General features: G+C 49.0%; 1 protein-coding gene across 1 annotated transcript in view; it reads right to left on the reverse strand.

Annotated features, from left to right (window-relative positions):
• Positions 1-26433, reverse strand: part of FCGBP (Fc gamma binding protein) — a 45957-nt gene extending 19524 nt beyond the window's left edge. The window contains 36 exon segments of the mRNA XM_077785787.1: positions 220-497; positions 612-895; positions 991-1232; positions 1603-1695; positions 1901-1916; positions 2290-2431; positions 3086-3299; positions 3903-4052; positions 4586-4857; positions 5263-5549; positions 5904-6284; positions 6388-6587; positions 6739-7303; positions 7659-8257; positions 8549-8826; positions 8941-9224; positions 9320-9561; positions 9932-10024; positions 10230-10245; positions 10619-10760; positions 11415-11628; positions 12232-12381; positions 12558-12641; positions 12916-13187; positions 13593-13879; positions 14234-14614; positions 14718-14917; positions 15070-15634; positions 15990-16588; positions 18476-18753; positions 19265-19315; positions 20581-20864; positions 21919-22163; positions 23900-23915; positions 24968-25024; positions 26350-26433. Coding sequence (XP_077641913.1) covers positions 220-497; positions 612-895; positions 991-1232; positions 1603-1695; positions 1901-1916; positions 2290-2431; positions 3086-3299; positions 3903-4052; positions 4586-4857; positions 5263-5549; positions 5904-6284; positions 6388-6587; positions 6739-7303; positions 7659-8257; positions 8549-8826; positions 8941-9224; positions 9320-9561; positions 9932-10024; positions 10230-10245; positions 10619-10760; positions 11415-11628; positions 12232-12381; positions 12558-12641; positions 12916-13187; positions 13593-13879; positions 14234-14614; positions 14718-14917; positions 15070-15634; positions 15990-16588; positions 18476-18753; positions 19265-19315; positions 20581-20864; positions 21919-22163; positions 23900-23915; positions 24968-25024; positions 26350-26433 — 8545 coding nt within the window.
• Between the last annotated feature and the right edge of the window lie 485 nt (positions 26434-26918).

Consider the following 26918-nt stretch of genomic DNA (forward strand, 5'->3'; position numbering starts at 1 on the left):
GTACAATCTCTATTTCCTCTACTGTCTCTGGGTCTACTTGTATTCTCTTTCCTACTGAATCAAAATGGAAGAGAAAATGCTGCCTCTAATACTGATATCTACCTATATATCCCTACAGCCAATAGGGAGAATAGTTCCTATTCATACCCAGCTCACTCTTCCAATCCTGTCCTGTGTTTTCCTGAGAGTACTGGCCCCAGGTGCCATGTCTGGACTTACGGCAGAAGGTTGCATTCCTCCACACAGGTATCTGGACACCGAGTGACTGGCAGGCATCTGCATAGGACTGCAAGCTCTTGCACAGGGTCTCACGGTCCAGCCGCAGCTCACACAGGTCATAGAAGCAGGTGTCAAAGTAGCTGCTGGGGCTCAGCACAGCGTGGCACAGCTGAAACGGGCCACTGCTGTCAGTGAGGAGCCCACAGAAGTGGCTGCTGCCGATGAGTTGCTTGTCACTCTCATTGCAGGCTGGGGTGGGCAGAGGTCCGGCTGAGCAGCTGTGGAAACACAGGCAGGAGGGCCCCATGGTCATTTGTGGACTTCTCCTGGTGCCTCCTCCTCCTCCTTCCCTTGCCCAGTGTGTCCCTAGGGCTACTGGTGGCCATACCCACCTGCTGTTGTTGGACACTTCCCAACTGTTGCCCAGGCTGGTAGAGTCTGGCTCCATTGCTCCTTCTGGGTTCTGGAAGTCATCTGCTGCTATCCCGTTGTAGTTCCCACACATGCCACACACCTTCTGCCCAAAGGTGCTTGGAAGTGTCACCTCCACCCGATGCTTCCCATCAAACTTGACTCTCAAGCCAAAGTCTGTCATGACCATGGTGTAGAACCCGCTGGACAAGACCTGCACGCCTGCGGATGGACTGCAAGGCAGGATCTCTTCCACTCCATTGACCTGGAAGGACAGGAACCCAGACAGGATTGGAGCGGCCCATTTGGCACAGTTCTCTCCACTCACACAGCCCCACAGCATCTCCTCCTCAAGCTCACCGTCACCGCTCCACCCTGTCCCAGCCTTATCCGCTGGTCAGCCACATCGACATCCACGTATCGGACATAGGACACACGGGTGTTGCCTCCCCTGTGCTCGTTGGCCGCTTCCACATTGAAGTAGGGCAGGGAGCTGTTGCTCTCACACAGCTTGGAGAGGGTGTAGGTGCAGGTGCCCATGAAATGGTGTAACTGCTTGTCAAATGTGTGGTAGTGAGGGTCTCCTTCCACCACACAGGTGCCTGACAGTGGAAAGACCAGAGGAAACTTTCAGTTGAGCACCTCCTGCTGCCTCTTCTCCCCAGCTCACATTGTTCAAACAGTATCTAGTCCACGATTAGTCTATTGGCTTTAAGGACAAAAAATTATTATAATCTATATCACGATAGTATGACTTTTTAGAGACATACATTTCAAAGCTACCCAAACATAACTATTGCTAGAAGCACAGTTATCCCACACAAACCCTAAGAAATGGAAGAGGTTTCAGTGCATGTCTTATTATTGAGGGAGACTGAAATAAATCAAGTAACAGTCCTTAAACATAAATGCACCATGATCCTTCCCAGTATGGATTTTGAAGAGGATGCAGAAATCTAATAATAGCAGTACCTGAGGTCATCCCAGGTGCTGTTGGTGGTGGTCTTGGTGTTGCCTGAGTTGTAGTGTTCGGCAGCGGAGTAGAGGGTGTAGTAGGAAGTGGACCTATGGAGACACAGAGGAAGAAGGGGTAAGTGTCAACATGGGCCTCCATTGTAAGCAGCTAATCCAGCCTTCCTGTAAAAGCTGACACACAGACCTGAGAGACCCAGGGCAGGGATGGCTTTGTTATAGCTCTGCAAAAATGCCACTTCCAGCAGCAGAGCTGGGAGATAGGAGGAGACACATCACCCTTCAGTACGCACACTACCTCCCATGTAATGGGCCTTGGAGGACACAAATCAAAAAGTTTCAACAAGCAGAACCAGAAGGGGATGGGAGGTGGCACTACTTGAGCTGGGTGTGGATCTGGCTGGTGAGGTGGTGAGTACAGGCTGCATTGTGGTACCTGGCATAGCTCTCATGGGTGTTGGTGTCAAAGGACCTTGCACAAGAGCAAGCTAGAAGAGATGTGCACCAACAGGGGAATTTTCTTCTAGGCAACTCATCCACTCATCAGAAACCGCCAAAAAACCATGATCAGAAAAGGCTTAAGATGTCCAGGACAGAGACAGAACAGTGACTCCATACCAAAAACTCTTCCACAAGCACAGGTGAAATGAAGGAAGAGACAAACATGCCCCATGGTGATGGACATACAGGAAACAAAACGAACACTTTTAAGGAGCAGTAGTAGACATAGCAGTACCTGGGCTTGGAGTGGGGCTTGTTGGTGAGGTGGTGATTACAGGCTGTGTTGTGGTACCTGGCAAGGGGACCGTGGGTGTTGGTGTCGATGGACCTAGCACAAGAGAGAGTTAGAGGAGATGTGCACCAACAGGGGAGTTTTGTTGCAGACAGCTGGTTCCCTTCCCCTTCTGAAGTACCCAACACAGTGACCAGGCATAGCCAGGACAGGGATTGAAGAGTGTCATCTCAGGCAGAGCTGTCCCACTGCATGGCTCTGCCACCAGCTTAGCTGGGTGGCAGCAGCAGATAAGGCACTTTGCACCTGTGGTCAATGTCTTGCCCGTGGGCCTGTAACATGTGAACTAAAACAGTGACTGCAGGCAATGCCAGTGCCCCAGTCTCCCAGAGGAGAGAAGACTCGAGCACAAGGTGCATCAGGGACAAAAGACAAGCTGTGCTCCTGCTGCTAGCACAGCCTGCATCTCAGTCAGTGACATGTCTCAAGCTGTCCTTCCCTCAGCCAAGCTTTGTACCTGCACAGGATCCCTTTGCAACGGAGACATCATCCAATGCTATGTTGCTCCGCACATCTTCACCCCATTCTCCCTCCAGCAAAATCTAAGGGAAGGAATGGATCCAGCATTAGCTCCAGCTGCATGTGTGAAGAGCCACTAGAAAGCATGTTCCCTTTAAGGTTACAGTGATAGCCTGTGGCTTTACCTGTATGTTTCCAGTGGTGTGTACTGTGACCTCTCCCAAGTGCCACCTGTCTCCATGGTTCCCAACTTCTTTCCAGACCATCACTGGCTCATCATCCTTCAGCACGTACACCCGCAGGGCCATTGTTTGAGCAGTTCCATACATGTGGTACCAGAAGCGGAAGCAGAGTGTTCCTTCCCAGCTGCACACTGGACTGACCAGGTGAGCCACAAAACCAGGGAGAGTATCATTTCCCCCTTGCAGGAAGATGTAGTAGCCATCTGAAACAAAGCATGAGCCACATTGTCACAGATGCATCAGAGCTACACAAAGCAGCCAAGGACAACCCAAGCACAGGCCTGGCAGCACCCCAGGACTGCAGCTTCAGGCAGCCAAAAGGAGGGGAGAGCAAACACAGTTCCTTCACAAGCTACAACGCTCCCCAGGCCCGAGTGCCTCTATGAATGTGCTCTCAGGGCCATGGCAGATGTATGCTTTGGACTGGGACATGGCAACACCTCCATAGTACTGTCACAGTCTTCACATGGCTCTGCAAATTTGGAGAGCCCTCATCTTTGCCTTCTGGAAAAGCCAGGATCTTGTATCAGAGTCACAGAGTCATTTGTCTTCCCCAGAGACCGACAGGTCGTCAAGCTGTGCATGACATTCTCCCCTGCATGGTAGGTCCTTGCCTGCTCTGGCGGGAGCACAAAGTGATTGCCAGGGCTGGAAATCCTCCCAAAGCAATCCTCTAGCCCTCGGGGACACGGGACAAAGTGCTCTGGAGGAAGGCCAGCAAAGATGTGGTCTGCGTTCACTGTTAGAAATTTGTTGCCATCTTTGTGGGGACACCCCTCTGCCTGTGTCCTGACTGCTGTTCTTACCTCCAGTTGTGTGGTCAGAGGATGGGCCAGTATTTGGTGTGGGCGTTGGGCCTTTGTTCCTTATCCAGTCAATGCTGCTGTAATCTTCCTGGACCCAGCCACAGAAGTCCTTGTCAAATGTGCAGGCAAAATTGCAGTCTGTTGGTGGAGCTGAACATGGTGCAGAAAGGAAAGCAGAGGATGTAGGTGAGGGTGGGACCTCCTTTTCCCCATGTCCAGCAGGGCTCAGGTACATCCATGGCATGCCCATGGACAAGCAAGGGTGGCCAGCCAAGGGAAAGAGCTTAGCGCAGCCACTAAAAAACTCAGATGGGAAACAAAAGTACCTGTGCTTGTCCCAGGTGACGGTGATGTTGTTGTGTGTGGAGGCAGTGTTGTAGTGCCTGGCAAGGGGGGTGAGGTTGGGGGAGCTGGTGAATGAAAAAGAGTGAAACAGAAGGGGGGGAGGTATGTTAGAAAATGGAGATTTGTTAGCAAATGGGGATGTTGCACAATTCCCAATACATCTCCACACAATTGCAAATGAAGTGAAGGAAGAGTCTCTTCATGAAAGGGCTGGTCTCCCAGAGTGGCTAGTTACGTGATAAATGGGGAAATCTCTGCCCCGTGTACTGCCCCCAGAACTGCCCCATTCCTTGTCTCTGAGATTCAAGGAAATCAGAGGTGGTTAATAGAAGGCTTACCACAGACAGTGCCAGCACTCCAGTCTCCCAGAGCAACGCCTGCCTCAGCACAGGCTGTAGCATAGGCCCCCAGGTCATTGCAGAGCTGCTCCGTGCTGCCACCCGTGGCACACTGGTCATAGACACAGCTCTCAAAGTATGTCTTGGGTGGCAGAACTGCATGGCATGGCTGGAAGGGGCCACTGAGGTTTGTGAGGATTGAACACTGCTGGTTAGCTGCCTCCTCTTCAGCAGGGGAGCAGGATGCAGGTGGGCTGATGGCTGGGTCACACCTACAAAGCAGACAAACAGCCCTGAGTTCCCTGCAGCCTGCTGACAGCAGCCACTGCATTTCCTGACCTCCTCCCCAGCCAGAATCTCAGCTTCTGCAGTCCAGATCCCTCACTAAGACAGGCACCATGCCTGTCACTTGAAAGGGTGCAACACATGGCCCACAGGCACCATTGCCCTGCCTGGTTTCAGGTGGGCAGAAACAACCGACTGATGCAGTTGCAATCCAAGCAGCTTAGGAAAAGCATCCTGCCCAAACTCAGCCTGCTCTCCCAGGGGCCAGGAACCTGCCTTTCCTCCCTTGCTCCATGCCTGCCATCACCAGCCCTCCCTCCTGATGTCCTGCATAGTTCTCCTCTCCAACACTCCCTTCTGTCCTTCATGTGCACTGTGGAACAGGGACTCACGGCCACTCATCATCCGGCACCATCCAGCTGCTTCCAAAGTCGTTGAAGTCGGGTACAACCACCCCATCGGGTCGCATGAAGTCATCCTGCTGGCTCCCAGTGTAGGTCCCACAGAGCCCACAGAGTTTGCCCTTGTACTTCTCAGACACCTTCACTAGGAGCTCATGGTCCCCATTGAACTGCAGCTGCAGGCCCAGCTTGGTGGAAACCTGCACGTAGGAGCCGCTCAGGGAAATGGTCACTCCGGGGGCAGGAGAAGCAGGCAGGGAGACCAGGGCACCGTTGATCTGGAGAAGGGGAACAGAGGGAGACAGAAGCACTAAGAGGTGCCCTCCACTGAGAGGTCACTGCTGCTCACTGGGGTAGTGCCTGTGAGCCAGAAGCACTGCTGGCATGAAAACCTTGCCCGGGCCAACGAGGGCAGCAGCAACTGTACCAATGGCACACTGAAAGCTCAGGAAAGTAACCAAGAATCTGTGTTTGCATGAGCAGCCATATATGGCCCCACTCAGAGCTCTGCCATGCTGTTCTGTGAGCATGCAGCAGGCTCAGGGAATAGCAAGCTCTCCCGGGGCACAGAGGGGTATTTTAAGAGTGTCAGGTGTGTCTGTTGTTCCCAGGTACAAAAATGAGAGGCTTACGTAGACTGCCTTGTGCTTGCGCAGTGCAATGTGGAGGCCTTCGAGGGACAGTGCCACAGAGTCCAGAGCTGTCCAGCTCTGGCTGCCACGATGTTTGTTGCGGGTGGTGACACTGAACCCGAGGGAGGAGTTGTCACAGCCCGTCACCACAGTGTAGTTGCAGGAGCCCTGGAAGTGGTGGAGCTTCCCATCAAAGGTGCTGTAATGTGGGTCACCGTAGATGTGGCAGACGGCAGTGCTGGCTGGGTAACAGCCCCTCTGGCCATCCTGGATCTTGCAGACCTCGTCCTCGCCGCAGGACAAGGCAGAGCAAACCATCTGGCCTTTGGCTTCACACCGGCACTGGCGAGTGCAGTCCTCATTCACGGAGGATTCGCCTTCCTGCAGGCAGGGGAACAGCAAACCTCAGTGTATGAGGCAGGAAAGGACAGGCAGAGGAGTGGGCTGGCAGGGGTCTGCAAACCAGGGCGGGGTTTTCACTCACAGTATAGTAGTTGCCCTCAAAGAGGCAGCCGCAGTTGGCCTCAGGCACACAGGTGTCTCCACTCAGGAGGAAGCCAGAGTTACATGCACAGCCCTCCACACAAGGCTTGGAGCAGTTCTGTGGGGCTTGTTGGTCAACACAGGTTGCAGGACAGCCGGTCATACAGGGGTCATAGTAGCTGTTGGGAGGACACTGCAGGGCTGCAATGGGAAGGGGAAAATTAGGACCAGCAAGACTCCAGCCATGGACAGCTTGTGGGAAGGGAAAGACCTAAGACACACTTTGGCCAGAGGTTCAGAGCACAGGTTGTGGCCCGTTTCCCCTTCTGGCAATGCCAAGGCAGGTACTCACGGCAGAAGGTAGCATTCCTCCAGGGAAGAAGAGTCACACCCGCTGCCTGGCACGCGTCAGCATAGGCCTCCAGAGCAGCACACAGGAACTCCTGGCCACCATTCAGGGCACACAGGTCATACAAGCAGGTGTCAAAGTAGTCCTGGGGGTTGATCACGCCGTGGCAGCTCTCAAAAGAGCTTGGCCTGGTGGTCAGGATGCCACAGAACTGGTCGGAGCGGTAGAGCTTCTCCTCTTCTGCACTGCAGGGTGGGGAGGGGCCGGGGACACCGCAGGAGGGGTCACTGTCTGGGACCTGCCAGCTCTCCCCCAGCGCATTGGAGTCTGCGGCTTGCTGCCCATTGGGCATCATGTATTCGTCGTCTCTGCGGTTGTTGAAGTTGCCACACATGCCACAGGTCAGGTTGAAGTAGGTGGTGGGCACCTTCACCTCCACCGAGTGGTCAGCGTCGTAGGACACTGTGAGGCTGAAGTCTGTCTCCAGGACGATGTAGCGACCACTCTTGCTCACCGTGATGGCCCCTCCTGCTGCGCTCACCGGCAATGTCTGGCGCACGTTGTTCACCTACGGCACACACACCGCCGTGGGCCCTGGGCCTGCCCCAGCCTCCCTGGTTGCTCCTGCCCAGGGAAAGCAGCTGCCAGCCCGGGCACGGCAAACAGCTGCCTGGGTTGTGTCTTCACACCCCAACAGCCCTGGGGCTCGCAGAGCTGTGTGCTGGGTTCTGCACTGGGTTCATCATGGCTCATGTTCCCCATTTGACTCTTCCTCCTCCAGCCCCTCCCAAAAGGGAAAAAAAGCCACCTGCTGCCTTCAGGAGAACCGACCCATCCTGGAACTTTTAACACGACAGGCCCTGCCAGCAGCAGGCAGCCCTGCCTTGCAGCCTCACCCCACTTGAGCCAGCCCCACTGCCTACCAGCACGTGGCTCTTCTGCTGCTTGAGGATGACAACGCGCTCTCCATACGCCTCAACCACCACTTCGCGCACGTAGGACACTCGGGTGTTGCCACGGTGCTCGTTCTTGGCCTCCACGTTGAAGTAGGGCAGGGAGGTGGTGTTGGAGCACACTTTGGCCAGGGTGTAGGTGCAGTTGCCCATGAAGTTGTGCGTCACCTTGTCAAAGGTTTTGTAGTGGGGGTCCCCGTGCACGTGGCAGATGCCGTAGGAGTGTTCAAGGCACACGGGTTTCCCGTTCTGCACCCCGCAGTACTGGCCCGCAGGGCAGGAGGCATTGAAGCACTGCACTTGGCTTCCCCGTGCGGGACACGTGCACTTGGAGGAGCAGGTGTCGTCTGTCCAGAACTCTGAGCCCACGGGGTAGTGCTGCCCGTTGTGCCAGCAGCCGCACTGCTGGCTGGGCACGCAGCGGTCATGGTAGAGCAGGAACCCGCTGTCGCACACGCAGCCCTCCACGCACGGCAGGCTGCAGTTGTAGGGAGCTTTTGGGTCAACACAGGTGGCAGGGCAGGCTGCAGCACAGGGCTCGTAGTGGCTGTTGGCTGGACAAGTGATCGCTGCCAAGACAGAGGACCCAGCAAGTTACTTGTAGAACAGAATACACCTTTCTGCTGAATATCCCCTTTTTAGTACAATCTCTATTTCCTCTACTGTCTCTGGGTCTACTTGTATTCTCTTTCCTACTGAATCAAAATGGAAGAGAAAATGCTGCCTCTAATACTGATATCTACCTATATATCCCTACAGCCAATAGGGAGAATAGTTCCTATTCATACCCAGCTCACTCTTCCAATCCTGTCCTGTGTTTTCCTGAGAGTACTGGCCCCAGGTGCCATGTCTGGACTTACGGCAGAAGGTTGCATTCCTCCACACAGGTATCTGGACACCGAGTGACTGGCAGGCATCTGCATAGGACTGCAAGCTCTTGCACAGGGTCTCACGGTCCAGCCGCAGCTCACACAGGTCATAGAAGCAGGTGTCAAAGTAGCTGCTGGGGCTCAGCACAGCGTGGCACAGCTGAAACGGGCCACTGCTGTCAGTGAGGAGCCCACAGAAGTGGCTGCTGCCGATGAGTTGCTTGTCACTCTCATTGCAGGCTGGGGTGGGCAGAGGTCCGGCTGAGCAGCTGTGGAAACACAGGCAGGAGGGCCCCATGGTCATTTGTGGACTTCTCCTGGTGCCTCCTCCTCCTCCTTCCCTTGCCCAGTGTGTCCCTAGGGCTACTGGTGGCCATACCCACCTGCTGTTGTTGGACACTTCCCAGCTGTTGCCCAGGCTGGTAGAGTCTGGCTCCATTGCTCCTTCTGGGTTCTGGAAGTCATCTGCTGCTATCCCGTTGTAGTTCCCACACATGCCACACACCTTCTGCCCAAAGGTGCTTGGAAGTGTCACCTCCACCCGATGCTTCCCATCAAACTTGACTCTCAAGCCAAAGTCTGTCATGACCATGGTGTAGAACCCGCTGGACAAGACCTGCACGCCTGCGGATGGACTGCAAGGCAGGATCTCTTCCACTCCATTGACCTGGAAGGACAGGAACCCAGACAGGATTGGAGCGGCCCATTTGGCACAGTTCTCTCCACTCACACAGCCCCACAGCATCTCCCCCTCAAGCTCACCGTCACCGCTCCACCCTGTCCCAGCCTTATCCGCTGGTCAGCCACATCGACATCCACGTATCGGACATAGGACACACGGGTGTTGCCTCCCCTGTGCTCGTTGGCTGCTTCCACATTGAAGTAGGGCAGGGAGCTGTTGCTCTCACACAGCTTGGAGAGGGTGTAGGTGCAGGTGCCCATGAAATGGTGTAACTGCTTGTCAAATGTGTGGTAGTGAGGGTCTCCTTCCACCACACAGGTGCCTGACAGTGGAAAGACCAGAGGAAACTTTCAGTTGAGCACCTCCTGCTGCCTCTTCTCCCCAGCTCACATTGTTCAAACAGTATCTAGTCCACGATTAGTCTATTGGCTTTAAGGACAAAAAATTATTATAATCTATATCATGATAGTATGACTTTTTAGAGACATACATTTCAAAGCTACCCAAACATAACTATTTCTAGAAGCACAGTTATCCCACACAAACCCTAAGAAATGGAAGAGGTTTCAGTGCATGTCTTATTATTGAGGGAGACTGAAATAAATCAAGTAACAGTCCTTAAACATAAATGCACCATGATCCTTCCCAGTATGGATTTTGAAGAGGATGCAGAAATCTAATAATAGCAGTACCTGAGGTCATCCCAGGTGCTGTTGGTGGTGGTCTTGGTGTTGCCTGAGTTGTAGTGTTCGGCAGCGGAGTAGAGGGTGTAGTAGGAAGTGGACCTATGGAGACACAGAGGAAGAAGGGGTAAGTGTCAACATGGGCCTCCATTGTAAGCAGCTAATCCAGCCTTCCTGTAAAAGCTGACACACAGACCTGAGAGACCCAGGGCAGGGATGGCTTTGTTATAGCTCTGCAAAAATGCCATTACCAGCAGCAGAGCTGGGAGATAGGAGGAGACACATCACCCTTCAGTACGCACACTACCTCCCATGTAATGGGCCTTGGAGGACACAAACCAAAAAGTTTCAACAAGCAGAACCAGAAGGGGATGGGAGGTGGCACTACTTGAGCTGGGTGTGGATCTGGCTGGTGAGGTGGTGAGTACAGGCTGCATTGTGGTACCTGGCATAGCTCTCATGGGTGTTGGTGTCAAAGGACCTTGCACAAGAGCAAGCTAGAAGAGATGTGCACCAACAGGGGAATTTTCTTCTAGGCAACTCATCCACTCATCAGAAACCGCCAAAAAACCATGATCAAAAAAGGCTTAAGATGTCCAGGACAGAGACAGAACAGTGACTCCATACCAAAAACTCTTCCACAAGCACAGGTGAAATGAAGGAAGAGACAAACATGCCCCATGGTGATGGACATACAGGAAACAAAACGAACACTTTTAAGGAGCAGTAGTAGACATAGCAGTACCTGGGCTCGGAGTGGGGCTTGTTGGTGAGGTGGTGATTACAGGCTGTGTTGTGGTACCTGGCAAGGGGACCGTGGGTGTTGGTGTCGATGGACCTAGCACAAGAGAGAGTTAGAGGAGATGTGCACCAACAGGGGAGTTTTGTTGCAGACAGCTGGTTCCCTTCCCCTTCTGAAGTACCCAACACAGTGACCAGGCATAGCCAGGACAGGGATTGAAGAGTGTCATCTCAGGCAGAGCTGTCCCACTGCATGGCTCTGCCACCAGCTTAGCTGGGTGGCAGCAGCAGATAAGGCACTTTGCACCTGTGGTCAATGTCTTGCCCGTGGGCCTGTAACATGTGAACTAAAACAGTGACTGCAGGCAATGCCAGTGCCCCAGTCTCCCAGAGGAGAGAAGACTCGAGCACAAGGTGCATCAGGGACAAAAGACAAGCTGTGCTCCTGCTGCTAGCACAGCCTGCATCTCAGTCAGTGACATGTCTCAAGCTGTCCTTCCCTAAGCCAAGCTTTGTACCTGCACAGGATCCCTTTGCAACGGAGACATCATCCAATGCTATGTTGCTCCGCACATCTTCACCCCATTCTCCCTCCAGCAAAATCTAAGGGAAGGAATGGATCCAGCATTAGCTCCAGCTGCATGTGTGAAGAGCCACTAGAAAGCATGTTCCCTTTAAGGTTACAGTGATAGCCTGTGGCTTTACCTGTATGTTTCCAGTGGTGTGTATTGTGACCTCTCCCAAGTGCCACCTGTCTCCATGGTTCCCAACTTCTTTCCAGACCATCACTGGCTCATCATCCTTCAGCACGTACACCCGCAGGGCCATTGTTTGAGCAGTTCCATACATGTGGTACCAGAAGCGGAAGCAGAGTGTTCCTTCCCAGCTGCACACTGGACTGACCAGGTGAGCCACAAAACCAGGGAGAGTATCATTTCCCCCTTGCAGGAAGATGTAGTAGCCATCTGAAACAAAGCATGAGCCACATTGTCACAGATGCATCAGAGCTACCCAAAGCAGCCAAGGACAACCCAAGCACAGGCCTGGCAGCACCCCAGGACTGCAGCTTCAGGCAGCCAAAAGGAGGGGAGAGCAAACACAGTTCCTTCACAAGTTACAACCCTCCCCAGGCCCAAGTGCCTCTCTGAATGTGCTCTCAGGGCCATGGCAGATGTATGCTTTGGACTGGGACATGGCAACACCTCCATAGTACTGTCACAGTCTTCACATGGCTCTGCAAATTTGGAGAGCCCTCATCTTTGCCTTCTGGAAAAGCCAGGATCTTGTATCAGAGTCACAGAGTCATTTGTCTTCCCCAGAGACCGACAGGTCGTCAAGCTGTGCATTACATTCTCCCCTGCATGGTAGGTCCTTGCCTGCTCTGGCGGGAGCACAAAGTGATTGCCAGGGCTGGAAATCCTCCCAAAGCAATCCTCTAGCCCTCGGGGACACGGGACAAAGTGCTCTGGAGGAAGGCCAGCAAAGATGTGGTCTGCGTTCACTGTTAGAAATTTGTTGCCATCTTTGTGGGGACACCCCTCTGCCTGTGTCCTGACTGCTGTTCTTACCTCCAGTTGTGTGGTCAGAGGATGGGCCAGTATTTGGTGTGGGCGTTGGGCCTTTGTTCCTTATCCAGTCAATGCTGCTGTAATCTTCCTGGACCCAGCCACAGAAGTCCTTGTCAAATGTGCAGGCAAAATTGCAGTCTGTTGGTGGAGCTGAACATGGTGCAGAAAGGAAAGCAGAGGTTGTAGGTGAGGGTGGGACCTCCTTTTCCCCATGTCCAGTAGGGCTCAGGTACATCCATGGCATGCCCATGGACAAGCAAGGGTGGCCAGCCAAGGGAAAGAGCTTAGCGCAGCCACTAAAAAACTCAGATGGGAAACAAAAGTACCTGTGCTTGTCCCAGGTGACGGTGATGTTGTTGTGTGTGGAGGCAGTGTTGTAGTGCCTGGCAAGGGGGGCGAGGTTGGGGGAGCTGGTGAATGAAAAAGAGTGAAACAGAAGGGGGGGGAGGTATGTTAGAAAATGGAGATTTGTTAGCAAATGGGGATGTTGCACAATTCCCAATACATCTCCACACAATTGCAAATGAAGTGAAGGAAGAGTGTCTATATGAAAGGGCTGGTCTCCCAGAGTGGCTAGTTACGTGATAAATGGGGAAATCTCTGCCCCGTGTACTGCCCCCAGAACTGCCCCATTCCTTGTCTCTGAGATTCAAGGAAATCAAAGGTGGTTAATAGAAGGCTTACCACAGACAGTGCCAGCACTCCAGTCTCCCAGAGCAACGCCTGCCTCAGCACAGGCTGTAGCATAGGCCCCCAGGTCATTGCAGAGCTGCTCCGTGCTGCCACCCGTGGCACACTGGTCATAGACACAGCTCTCAAAGTATGTCTTGGGTGGCAGAACTGCATGGCATGGCTGGAAGGGACCACTGAGGTTTGTGAGGATTGAACACTGCTGGTTAGCTGCCTCCTCTTCAGCAGGGGAGCAGGATGCAGGTGGGCTGATGGCTGGGTCACACCTACAAAGCAGACAAACAGCCCTGAGTTCCCTGCAGCCTGCTGAGAGCAGCCACTGCATTTCCTGACCTCCTCCCCAGACAGAATCTCAGCTTCTGCAGTCCAGATCCCTCACTAAGACAGGCACCATGCCTGTCACTTGAAAGGGTGCAACACATGGCCCACAGGCACCATTGCCCTGCCTGGTTTCAGGTGGGCAGAAACAACCGACTGATGCAGTTGCAATCCAAGCAGCTTAGGAAAAGCATCCTGCCCAAACTCAGCCTGCTCTCCCAGGGGCCAGGAACCTGCCTTTCCTCCCTTGCTCCATGCCTGCCATCACCAGCCCTCCCTCCTGATGTCCTGCATAGTTCTCCTCTCCAACACTCCCTTCTGTCCTTCATGTGCACTGTGGAACAGGGACTCACGGCCACTCATCATCCGGCACCATCCAGCTGCTTCCAAAGTCGTTGAAGTCGGGTACAACCACCCCATCGGGTCGCATGAAGTCATCCTGCTGGCTCCCAGTGTAGGTCCCACAGAGCCCACAGAGTTTGCCCTTGTATTTCTCAGACACCTTCACTAGGAGCTCATGGTCCCCATTGAACTGCAGCTGCAGGCCCAGCTTGGTGGAAACCTGCACGTAGGAGCCGCTCAGGGAAATGGTCACTCCGGGGGCAGGAGAAGCAGGCAGGGAGACCAGGGCACCGTTGATCTGGAGAAGGGGAACAGAGGGAGACAGAAGCACTAAGAGGTGCCCTCCACTGAGAGGTCACTGCTGCTCACTGGGGTAGTGCCTGTGAGCCAGAAGCACTGCTGGCATGAAAACCTTGCCCGGGCCAACGAGGGCAGCAGCAACTATACCAATGGCACACTGAAAGCTCAGGAAAGTAACCAAGAATCCGTGTCTGCATGAGCAGCCATATATGGCCCCACTCAGAGCTCTGCCATGCTGTTCTCTGGGCATGCAGCAGGCTCAGGGAATAGCAAGCTCTCCCGGGGCACAGAGGGGTATTTTAAGAGTGTCAGGTGTGTCTGTTGTTCCCAGGTACAAAAATGAGAGGCTTACATAGACTGCCTTGTGCTTGCGCAGCGCAATGTGGAGGCCTTCGAGGGACAGTGCCACAGAGTCCAGAGCTGTCCAGCTCTGGCTGCCACGATGTTTGTTGCGGGTGGTGACACTGAACCCGAGGGAGGAGTTGTCACAGCCTGTCACCACAGTGTAGTTGCAGGAGCCCTGGAAGTGGTGGAGCTTCCCATCAAAGGTGCTGTAATGTGGGTCACCGTAGATGTGGCAGACGGCAGTGCTGGCTGGGTAACAGCCCCTCTGGCCATCCTGGATCTTGCAGACCTCGTCCTCGCCGCAGGACAAGGCAGAGCAAACCATCTGGCCTTTGGCTTCACACCGGCACTGGCGAGTGCAGTCCTCATTCACGGAGGATTCGCCTTCCTGCAGGCAGGGGAACAGCAAACCTCAGTGTATGAGGCAGGAAAGGACAGGCAGAGGAGTGGGCTGGCAGGGGTCTGCAAACCAGGGCGGGGTTTTCACTCACAGTATAGTAGTTGCCCTCAAAGAGGCAGCCGCAGTTGGCCTCAGGCACACAGGTGTCTCCACTCAGGAGGAAGCCAGAGTTACATGCACAGCCCTCCACACAAGGCTTGGAGCAGTTCTGTGGGGCTTGTTGGTCAACACAGGTTGCAGGACAGCCGGTCATACAGGGGTCATAGTAGCTGTTGGGAGGACACTGCAGGGCTGCAATGGGAAGGGGAAAATTAGGACCAGCAAGACTCCAGCCATGGACAGCCTTGTGGGAAGGGAAAGACCTAAGACACACTTTGGCCAGAGGTTCAGAGCACAGGGTGTGGCCCGTTTCCCCTTCTGGCAATGCCAAGGCAGGTACTCACGGCAGAAGGTAGCATTCCTCCAGGGAAGAAGAGTCACACCCGCTGCCTGGCACGCGTCAGCATAGGCCTCCAGAGCAGCACACAGGAACTCCTGGCCACCATTCAGGGCACACAGGTCATACAAGCAGGTGTCAAAGTAGTCCTGGGGGTTGATCACGCCGTGGCAGCTCTCAAAAGAGCTCGGCCTGGTGGTCAGGATGCCACAGAACTGGTCGGAGCGGTAGAGCTTCTCCTCTTCTGCACTGCAGGGTGGGGAGGGGCCGGGGACACCGCAGGAGGGGTCACTGTCTGGGACCTGCCAGCTCTCCCCCAGCGCATTGGAGTCTGCGGCTTGCTGCCCATTGGGCATCATGTATTCGTCGTCTCTGCGGTTGTTGAAGTTGCCACACATGCCACAGGTCAGGTTGAAGTAGGTGGTGGGCACCTTCACCTCCACCGAGTGGTCAGCGTCGTAGGACACTGTGAGGCTGAAGTCTGTCTCCAGGACGATGTAGCGACCACTCTTGCTCACCGTGATGGCCCCTCCTGCTGCGCTCACCGGCAATGTCTGGCGCACGTTGTTCACCTACGGCACACACACCGCCGTGGGCCCTGGGCCTGCCCCAGCCTCCCTGGCTGCTCCTGCCCAGGGAAAGCAGCTGCCAGCCCGAGCACGGCAAACAGCTGCCTGGGTTGTGTCTTCACACCCCAACAGCTCTGGGGCTCGCAGAGCTGTGTGCTGGGTTCTGCACTGGGTTCATCATGGCTCATGTTCCCCATTTGACTCTTCCTCCTCCAGCCCCTCCCAAAAGGGAAAAAAAGCCACCTGCTGCCTTCAGGGGAACCGACCCATCCTGGAACTTTTAACACGACAGGCCCTGCCAGCAGCAGGCAGCCCTGCCTTGCAGCCTCACCCCACTTGAGCCAGCCCCACTGCCTACCAGCACGTGGCTCTTCTGCTGCTTGAGGATGACAACGCGCTCTCCATACGCCTCAACCACCACTTCGCGCACATAGGACACTCGGGTGTTGCCACGGTGCTCGTTCTTGGCCTCCACGTTGAAGTAGGGCAGGGAGGTGGTGTTGGAGCACACTTTGGCCAGGGTGTAGGTGCAGTTGCCCATGAAGTTGTGCGTCACCTTGTCAAAGGTTTTGTAGTGGGGGTCCCCGTGCACGTGGCAGATGCCGTAGGAGTGTTCAAGGCACACGGGTTTCCCGTTCTGCACCCCGCAGTACTGGCCCGCAGGGCAGGAGGCATTGAAGCACTGCACTTGGCTTCCCCGTGCGGGACACGTGCACTTGGAGGAGCAGGTGTCGTCTGTCCAGAACTCTGAGCCCACGGGGTAGTGCTGCCCGTTGTGCCAGCAGCCGCACTGCTGGCTGGGCACGCAGCGGTCATGGTAGAGCAGGAACCCGCTGTCGCACACGCAGCCCTCCACGCACGGCAGGCTGCAGTTGTAGGGAGCTTTTGGGTCAACACAGGTGGCAGGGCAGGCTGCAGCACAGGGCTCATAGTGGCTGTTGGCTGCACAGGCCAGTGCTGTGTAAGAAAAGATACAGATATATATTAATATTTTTAAATTACTCAAGTATTGCGGTTTGTTTAATGTCATATTCTGGTTTCTTTTGAAATGATTGTGAACATCTTGGATTTAGCAGCATTTCATGCATGCCTTTGTTTTCTTACTGCTCTTGAATTTATTTTGAGGTTTGTCTGTCTAAACTTTCACTCAGGGAAAGAATTTCCTAGGACACGAGGATGATTTCTTGAATTCTTGCATTGGACAGAGGATATCAATGTCATGTTAGGTATTTGTACTAGACATGCTATATTTAGTCTGTAGTTCTGATATGTAATTCCAGACATGTTTTAATGTCTTAATCCTTATTTTCTCTCTTTCCTGAGGTCTTTAATGTTTGATAGATAATCAGGATGTAGACACACTGTGTTCTATTTTTATATTTTCTTATATGCATGACATATCACTACCCTTTGCAATTAGATGGTTTAAATACTGTCATATACTAATAAGAAGATCTGAGAACCGGAACTTCCTCAGCAATCTTCTTTCAGCTTCCAGATGTTTATGTGATATAGGAAAATTTTTAATGGCATATTTTCTCACTCTAGCCTACTTTTCTAAGGAGACAGAAATAATACAATGACCCTGTACATTTCTCTGCCCATCCTCCCACTTAATTTGACCCAGATGCTCTACAGGAAATAAGTTGGTGAGGTTGGCAGAGGACAAAAATATATACAGGTTCATTGAAGGAAATAGGCACAAGGCAAGGAGGAGGGATCCTGTGAGGTTTTTCAGCAGATGCAGAGACAGCTCACTCCTGCTTAGAAACCCTATAACCTCTAGGAACCTCTAAGAGAGAAAGCCTCAGTAATGTCCCCAGCCTAGAAAATGTGTCAGATGCAGATTGAAGTTAAATGAGAAACAAAAGTCAGAAAATAAATTAGGTTTCAGTAATTCCAATATTTTCAGACAAGCTTTTTAGTCTCCCCATCTCCTTCAGTGGAGAAGGCACATGGGTCACTGAATTACTATTTCTCGTGCCTTTTATTGTTTCTAGTGGGAACAGATCTGTTCAGGCATTTCAAACATTAAATTTCTATTTAAATTCTGTGCTAAAAAGAATATGGATTTTATTTCCAATAATATATACCTGAATGCTTGAGAAATGTTCTTTATTTACTCTTTGCCAATACTCAAAGAAGAAAAATCATTATTCCTATTTACTCCCTAGCACAGACATCTATCTATTACTTCAATACTTGACACATTTTGTCTTGTACCTCTGTGTGTTTCTGTCTCTTCCATCTCTTCCCTACTCTCCCTGTGTTCTCCGCATTCAGTAGCATTGTTAAAATATACATTTCACAGACATTTGACTTCAGTCCTAGCCTTTAATTCCAGGCTGCCTGACAGTGTTGGCTTCTCTCCTATCTGAAACCATGAATGACTATGCCTGTACAGGACATGCGATGATTTCCTCCACATCCAATTGGGAAGAATGGTCAGCACTCCCTATTCTCTTATACATATAGGAGTCTGTGCCACTGACCGTGTTTACAACACTGTCCTCCCTTTATCCCAGATCTCCTGCTCAGATAGTCAGAAGAATTCCTCCTTCATCTTGCTCTCTTTGCAGAGAGGAATTCAAAGGAAAGGTCTCCAATTCAATTTTAAGATGGATTAGATGGAATTTTTCCTTTCATTCAAAGTGACTGAACTATTTTCACTAGTATCTTCCCAAAGGAATCAAACTACATATAACCTTGAAATCTTTAGCCTGATCACTCAAGATTCTCAGTGTTACATGAATTCAAAAGAGGGTTGTAAGGCTATGTCATCAGGAAATCCTCATTAAACCCTCCTTGCAAGTGGTAATTTCTTGAATAATCTTTGGTACATACGGCAAAAGGTTGCATTTCTCCATGGTGCCAGCTGGACTCCGGCAGTTTGGCACACATCTGCATAAGCCTGCAGGTTTTCACAGAGGGCTGCATTGCTCAAGTGAAGTTCACAGAGATCATACTGGCAATCTTCAAAATAGCTCCGTGGATCGACCACTGCATGGCAGTTCTGGAATGGACCACTTGGATCTGTGATCAGACCACAGTATGCATTGCTTTGGATCATGTGTTTTTCACCATCAGTGCAGTTTGGAGTATGGCCATCATCTGGTGAGCACCTAATGAAGAAAAAAAAAGTAAAAAGATGTGGAAAAATTAATGGATCAACTTTGGATTCACTAGCACCTGAGATGCTTTTGAAATCACATCTGCCAAAACTACCAGTCTCTTCCCAGACTAAACATGATGTATTTCCAATCCCTCTTAGGATAGGAATTCAGATTTTAATAGGATCTCAACCTCATTCTTAAAAATTATCATCCTGAGGCCTGGATGAAACCCAGGTATTTATTTTTTGCTTTCTGGTAAATCAGGCTGTTTACATGGAAGGGGAATTAGAAAGTGAAAGCATTCAAAGTTCAAATCCTACTGTCATTAAATAAAATACTGTGAAATAATTAATAACAAGTCAAGTATCTCAGAAGAGTTGAAACAATGTCTTCAAGTATTAGCATTCATATACTAAAATAATAATTGAAATCTTAGTGGGCATCTTCAGTTTTATTCAAATACTAAAATGTACATTTAAATCTACAAAAGGAATTTAGCCAAGTCAATGCTAAAACTCACAGATCATTCTCCCTGTCTGGCCTGTGCTTGTATTTAACATACTCTTTGTGTCTGGTTAAACAGCACCAGGGGACAAAAAAAGCCCCATGGCCTTTCTCTCCTATCAGCAAGGCAAAGCAAACAAGAAAGGCAGTGTCTATTTTATGGGACTGTTGTTTGTTTGCAGCTTTGTGCCCTGGGTTGCATCAGGGTCCCTGAAGAGACCATTTATGGAGACATTACAAAATAGACATTTTTCTTATTTAATTGGCTGCTATTCCTGAAAACCTCATAAGGTTTTTTAGGGTGTAAGTAACCCTAAAACTCAGGCCCAGGGGTCCCTCTAGGGGTACGTGATGTGAAGATATTCGTGCTGTGTGAGCAGTGCCCAGCACCTGGCAGGATACAGCCCTGAACAATAGGGACAAAGACCTTCCTCATGGTGAGGCTACATGGCTGCCTGAGCCCAGCAAAAGCCTGAGCTTTTCCTGAGGAATCATCATGATGTGAGGGAAGAAAAACACTCCTCTGCTCCCCACCCCAGCTGGAATCTCTTTGGGCACAAACCATATGTGGAGTAAGATTTGAATGGGGAAGAAGGAGGGATCACTCCCCTGTCCTTGGCACTGTTGAGGCCACACCTTGATTCCTGCAATCCTTTCTGGGCCTCTCACTAACAGAAAGACCTTGAGGTGCTGGGCTGTATCCAGAGAAGGGCAGTGGAGCTGGTGAAGGGTTTGGAGCACGAGTTTTATGAGGAGTGGCTGAGGAAATTGAGGTTGTTAGGCCTTGGGAGAGGAAAGACTCAGGGGACACCTCATCACTCTGCAGCTCCCTGAAAGGAGGTTATAGTGAAATGGGGGACAATCTCTTTTCCAGGTGACAGGGTGAGAGGAAGTGGCCTCAAGCTGCACCAGGGGAGGTTTAGATTCAGTATTAGGAAAAATTTCTTCTCCAAAAGGGTTGTTGAGCATTGGAACAGGCTGCCCAGGGAAATGGTGAAGTCACCATCCCAGGAGGAACTGAGAAGATGCCTAAGTGTGGCATCTGGGGACATGGTTTTTTGATGGATACAGCAGTGCTGGGTAGCCTTTGGACTCAATGACATTATAGGTCTTTTCCAGCCTAAACAGTTCTAAGAGTCTTAGAAATTTTCTCTTTTTAAGCACAGTCAAATTTTCTGTGAAGCCTTACCCAGATGCATAAAGTAAGAACACTGACAAGGACAGATTTTATCCCACATGTGAGACATTTTTGGTCTCCAAAGAAGAGTTGCTTAAAACACTGGTCATTGCATAGCCAACAGGTAAGACCTGATATCCTGGCAGGAGTCCTACCTGGAGTCGTTGTAAACCTGCCAGCTGTTGCCAAGGCTGGTTGAGTTTGCTTCCATCTCTCCATCTGGGTTGAGAAAGTCATCTGCTTTTTGCCCGTTATAATTTCCACATATTCCACAGACTTTAGACATATAGGTGCTGGGAAGAGTGATTTCTGCTCTGTGGTTTCCATCAAACTTGACTTGCAGCCCGAAGTCAGTAGTAACCACAACATACTGCCCACTGAGGGAAATACTGACACCTGGGTCCAAAGTGACAGGGACCACCTGGCTGACTCCATTGACCTGCAGGCACAGAGGAGGGCAAGTATTGTAAGCACTTGACCATTTTTAATGATGACCCTCTTAGATCCCTATACTGACACAGTGAGCAGTAAGATCTCACCCTGTGCTGATACATGTGTGTATATGGCAGCATAATCTAAGGCTTGAGGGCATAACAGCATGGCTACAACATAATTTACTAGTGTGGTCTTGGTGAGCCAGATATAGCTGGCAAAAGTCCAAGACTAAGTGTGATCTGTCTGCAGCAACTGCCTACAGACCTATTCTTTTTTATAATAAAACCAGTAAATAGAGGGATAAGGTAAAGAGAGAGGCTGTTGGATAAATGAGGACATATAACTTCTCTATGTCTCTAAGGTCACATGGGAAAGGTTTCAGTGTACATTTAATCCTTTGCTTCCTTTAAACCTCTGTTGTATTTTCTTATCAGAGTAATCATGAAGCATTGTGACCTGCTGATATGCAGGGGATTTGGCTCAACCGTTTCTACTATCTTGGCCCTTTATGGAAAGGATCCAGAAAGAAGTCCTAGGATGCAATAGCAGGCCAAGTGTACAATTGGTGTAAGGAAAGTCATGAGATTGTCACTCTAGGACTGCCACCTGACCCTGCTTTATGGCAAAAGCCAGATGTTAAGTCAAGTTAATAGTGAAGTGGAATAAGTAGAAATCAGGGAGAAGTGTTCAGCATTATAAACTACCACACAGGACTGGGAAATGACTACCAGCATGAATTTAGGTAATTCAGAGCCTCTTTGCTCCCTGTTACATGACAAACTTGAGCATGGGGGGAGGCAGGTTAGAAAGGTAGTCTAGCCCACCAACCCCACCTGGATTGCCAGCTCTTAGCTCACCTTTCAACAACACAGCACAGAATTCTAGCCTATGCTTTCAGTTTTGAAATTCCCAAGTTTAGGAATTCCACAGTACTCCTGCTCCTAAATATATGACTGCCCTCTAAAAATTATTGTATAGATGCTGGAAATTTGTAGTCACTGTACAACATCTTCATTCATGCTATGGGTTATGAAGGATAGACTGGGCTCCAACCTTACCTTAACAGCTCTTTTTTGACCAAGGTTGATCCTGTAGCCATAGACATCAATATCCACGTACTGGACATAGGACACACGGGTGTTGCCTCCCCTGTGCTCGTTGGCTGCTTCCACATTGAAGTAGGGCAGGGAGCTGTTGCTCTCACACAGCTTGGAGAGGGTGTAGGTGCAGGTGCCCATGAAGTCATGACGCTGCTTGTCAAAGGTGTTGTAGTGGGGATCCCCATGTATACTGCAAATAGCTTCTGGAGACAGGAAAAAGGAATATGCTGTCATTAACATACAGACCCATCCCAAAAGCCCATCTTCTTGTATCCTCCCATTGCACAATCACCCTCATTTTGTAGATTACACCTGGAATAACTGAAACAGAAAAGGCTGATTTGTATGGCATAAAGCAACCATTAATTAACTAAAGCAAAGAAGCAGTACTGCTAGTAAAAAATCTAAGTGTCCTACAACTAATTCAGAAGTATACGTGATTGGCTAAAATTACCTGTCACTGGAAGTGGTGTAGGTTCTGTTGGTGTAGGTGTTGGTGGTACAGGTGTAGGGACAGCCTCTGTTAGTGGAAAAGAGAAAGCAATACAATGAGTTTGACATTACAGGGTGAACACTGTTTACACACCATCATGCAGGAATTTTCACTTACACCTCACCAGCATGAAGTTAGAATTTCTCCAGTGGAGCAAACAGAATGGCCTGTGTTTAAAATTGGGGATGTGTGGGGGGTTGGGGGTGGCTTTAGCTCTTAGGAAAGCTTATCTGATTGTTAGATCACAGTAACTGATCTCGGATTCCTCTCGGGAGCTGGAAGTGTAATTACAATTGGGTGTGTGACTCCCTCTGGTGTGTACTAAGACACATGAAGGACCTACTGTCAGCGAGTGCTGGCACGTGTACGAGTGAGATGAACAGAGAAGTTCTTGTACCTTTGTGCACCATCCAGTGGCTGAATTACGTGCTAATACAACTGGGAAAATGAAGAACTGGCTCTCCCTAGCCCTCAAACAAAAAAGGCCCCAAGTATTTTTCATGGAATTTTAAATAAAATCATATGATCAGAGAATGTGGACCTGAAAGGAAATCTTTGTCACAGGTATTGTAAATTTGAAACACGTTAGGTCATTACCTTAGTAGTATTTCACAGAGAACAACACCTATTGAGACCTAATGAAACTTTCTGTAAGTTTTTCAGCAAATTTCTTGGTCAATTCACATTCTGTAGGTATTTCATGCTTGTCAGTAAAAATGGATCCTAGCCATGCACAGCTTGTACTAGTCTTGGCTGATCTGTTACAGGGTCAGAGATCTAGCTCAAACTGCTGATTCATAGTCAAAGCTGGTAGTGCCACTCAGTGTTATTGACTCGTTGTTATTTCTTTTTGTGACATATGGTTGTACTGTGTATTTAATGAGCTTGCATGAACTGATATTTGCTATAAAATGCCAATTAGACCATTTAATCTGGGAGCCAAGATCAATGTGCAAAGCCTTGTCTAGGTTTAGAGATGCACTTCAGCCTTAGAAGTGAAGGTAAATTTTGCTGGACCTGGTGAAAAAGGTCACATTTGCAGAGAAAAGGATAGCTTGTCTTTAATGTTGGTGGTGATGAGGGAAGATTTAGGAAGAAATTACAGCAAAGCACATAACATTGAAATGAAGTGAGCTGTAAAGTTTTTGCCATTTCTCTTTTGTGTTTTGAAGTTCTGAGGGGTTGCTATATTGTATATGGAGTAGAGTAATGGAAATTTTTGTTCAGCTCTAAACAGAGAGGAGGAAATAGCACAGACTTGGATGCAAACACAGACTTACCACAGGGTCCATCCCTTACTCTCACATTGTCCAGTGCTGTATCCCCATACTCTGTCAGTCCTCGGACAGCCTCAAAAATTACCTAGGCAGGACACAAAGTGATCTCTGCATCAGAGACATTTTGGCAAACACAAAATCATTTCTCTTAGCATGTTTCCAAACTAACCTGTCTGCTTTTTTTGCTAAAAATTGCAACCAGCAAAATGAGGTTACAACAGCTAAAGGAATATATACCCTGTAATAAGGTGAGGACTGCAAGAAACCTTGTCCTCTATTTCACCGACTTATAAATTATTAATGAGAATTAGTGGTCTGGATTCTACAGAGGAGTCCAACACAGGTGGCATCCCAAAGTTCAAACCTTGAAATTCACAGCAGACAAACCTTAATTTAATTACGATATCTAAAGTCCTTCACTTCATGATAAAATTAAGGAGGAAGGAAGGAAAAAGAGAGAAAAGTAAACTGAATTTTACCCCGTAATTAACAGCACTGGTGAAACTAGGAGACTGGTGGTTTCTTCTCTTACAGAAGAAACCTCTTATTTCTGGTTGACAGAAATCATGAGGCCATTCTATTTACAAAATATAATCTAAGCAAATCTTGGTTATATTTTCTAGCTTACGTGCACAATATTTTGCAGCCTGCAAGGTGAGAACAAATGCTGACACTGTACAAAGAAATATATTTTGCAAATCTATTACCTTTATCTTCCTCTGTGTTGGAAAACTGTGAGTGATGGCACCATATTTCCACAAGGAACTCTGGTTTCCCTTCCGATGCCACACCACAGACTCCCCTGTGCCATCTTGGACAATCACTCTCAGCTCATTCATCTCTTCTGATCCAAACATGTAGTACCAGAAGTCTATGCATATTTTTCCAGAAACAACAGTATCTGGGCTCTCCAGCCTGTTAGTGTCGAAGGGGATCAGGTTACTCGCTTCTTGGTAGATGAAATAACCTTCTTCAGAGTGAAACAAAAATGAAAATATAGTTAAGCTTCTGATAACTTATTAGGTATGATTTAAAACTGAAGTACAATCCAAATCTTCTTAATTTTTTCCAAATCTGGAAGAAATTAAGTCATCATTATCAGTGTAAAAAAGCAAAGCAAAGGGTGTTTGGACTTCACATTGCAATGGTTAACTCGTGCAGTTATACAAAGTAGAGTGTGAGCCTGAGAGCAAAGCAAATATATTTCATCTCACAAGAACAGTTATTCTGGGATCACAGTTAAAGATGTGGGACTCTTTCAAGAGACAGCACTTCCAGACACTGCTACGCTGATCTGTATTCAGTTTCTACTTTCCCCAAAGGAAAATAAGGCAATCTTCTACACATGTTCTTTTGTGGGATACATTTTTTTAATAAATATTTTGGTCTTGAGATGAGTAAATCCTTGCCACAAGGAAAATTCTAAACTATCAGCATTTTGGTTTGTCTCTAAATAGAAGAAATAGAAAGCAATGCTGATATTTCCTTCAAAATATTTAAATTTGACATTGTGAAAAGGAAGGAAATTTTTCAAAATTCAGGAACTTGAAGTGTTTCTTTAGGATTTGAAATACTCTAGTCTGATTGGTTCAATATGAAATCAGATCTTGCTTTATGAGGGCTGAAATCTTTTGCTTCACATGGGCTAAGATCAAAGTTACCTTTCCCCAGTGCAGCTAAATTCTAGTCTCTCCAATTTGACTATGGAAAAGAATCAAGAATAAATTAATGACCATTTCTGTCTGGTAAAGTATGGCTTCACACAATGCATCTAACATTCAGTCATAGATTTAAGTTGGCAAGAAAATCTAAATCACATTTAAAGTGATATGGTCTATGTCAATTCAAAAAGCAAAACATTATTATTTATGTTAATACAAATTAAAAAGGCTTCATTTTTTCTTCCAACAGGCAATTTTAATTGTTATCAAAATAGAAAATTGCAGAAAATTATTTAGCAACAATCCCAACTAATACTGTTCTAATCTGCTTACTGACTCTGACAGTAGCTGACCTTTCAGTCTTGGGGTAATTACAGAAAGCTGTATGACTGCAGACTGATCTCTCTAAATGGATCTGCTGGGGCAAGGATAGCGGTTCAAACACACAGAGACGGAATTGTGGAGTATTTTTTTGATACTGTGACCATGTTAGACTCCAGTTTTTAAATCACAGATATCAGAGGATAAGGTTTTGAAAAATATTCTTCAATTTCAGACTTGATTTTGTAACTAGCTGGTGGGAACTTTATCCTGTGCCAGTGCAGTAATTATTACATTTGTTGCCATAAACTGGTATCAGTGGAATTTGCCGAGAAGCCCTCTCTTGAAAAATTATCTGTTCCATGTTACTATATTCTCCGTGAGGCCTTAAGCGTGATACAATTTGCTTTCCTTTACTTCTGTGCACTGATAAAGATATCCAATCTATGATGTGCAAGTCAGTTTAATAAATTCCTGTCTGATCTGATGAAAAGTCGAAGACAGGTGTCAGTATGAAAGGAACAAGACACATTTCTAAGGGCTTCATGAATCTCTTCTCTTTCAAGAAAAGAAGAATAAAGGTAGTCAAGCTGTCTTCAGAAAAGGAGAATCAACAAGGCCACAAATGAGCACTTACTTCCATCAGGATAGTCTCCCTCAGGACCTGTTCCTTCAGTTGGAGTGTCATGCTTGGTTCGTATCCACATTCCCTGGTTGACATTGCACGGCTGAGTCCAGTCACAGAATGGCCTTGAGTTATTGTTAAAATCACATCTGGTGAGGTAAGCTGAAATACAGTACATAAAAATGAGGAAGAGGAGCCAGCATGTCCAAAGTGTACCTTGGATGCTTATCAGCACCAATGCCATGCAGTTACCTGTTTCAGGATCCCATATCCTCAAGCCACCTCTTGGTCTTTGCTTGATCCTGTCAAGAAAAAAACGGAGTGAAGCTCCTGTGGAATTGGTGACTCAAAAACTGTTTAAGTAAGAATATTGGGGCCTCAACTTACACCTCTGAGCATTTCACTGAATAACTGAATAGACCCAGTGTTTCACCCATGTCTGAATTTCTCTTCCCATATTGGAAGTTACTTGTTACTTGTTCATGGCAAAGCTCTGAGAATGAGTCAAAGGTAAAAAGGATCCTTTGCTCTGTATCCCACTGAACTAAGATGAAGAGAGTTCTCCTGGGCACAGAGAGCTG

Source organism: Lonchura striata, chromosome 10 (genome assembly GCF_046129695.1).
Source record: "Lonchura striata isolate bLonStr1 chromosome 10, bLonStr1.mat, whole genome shotgun sequence".
NCBI lineage: Eukaryota > Metazoa > Chordata > Aves > Passeriformes > Estrildidae > Lonchura > Lonchura striata.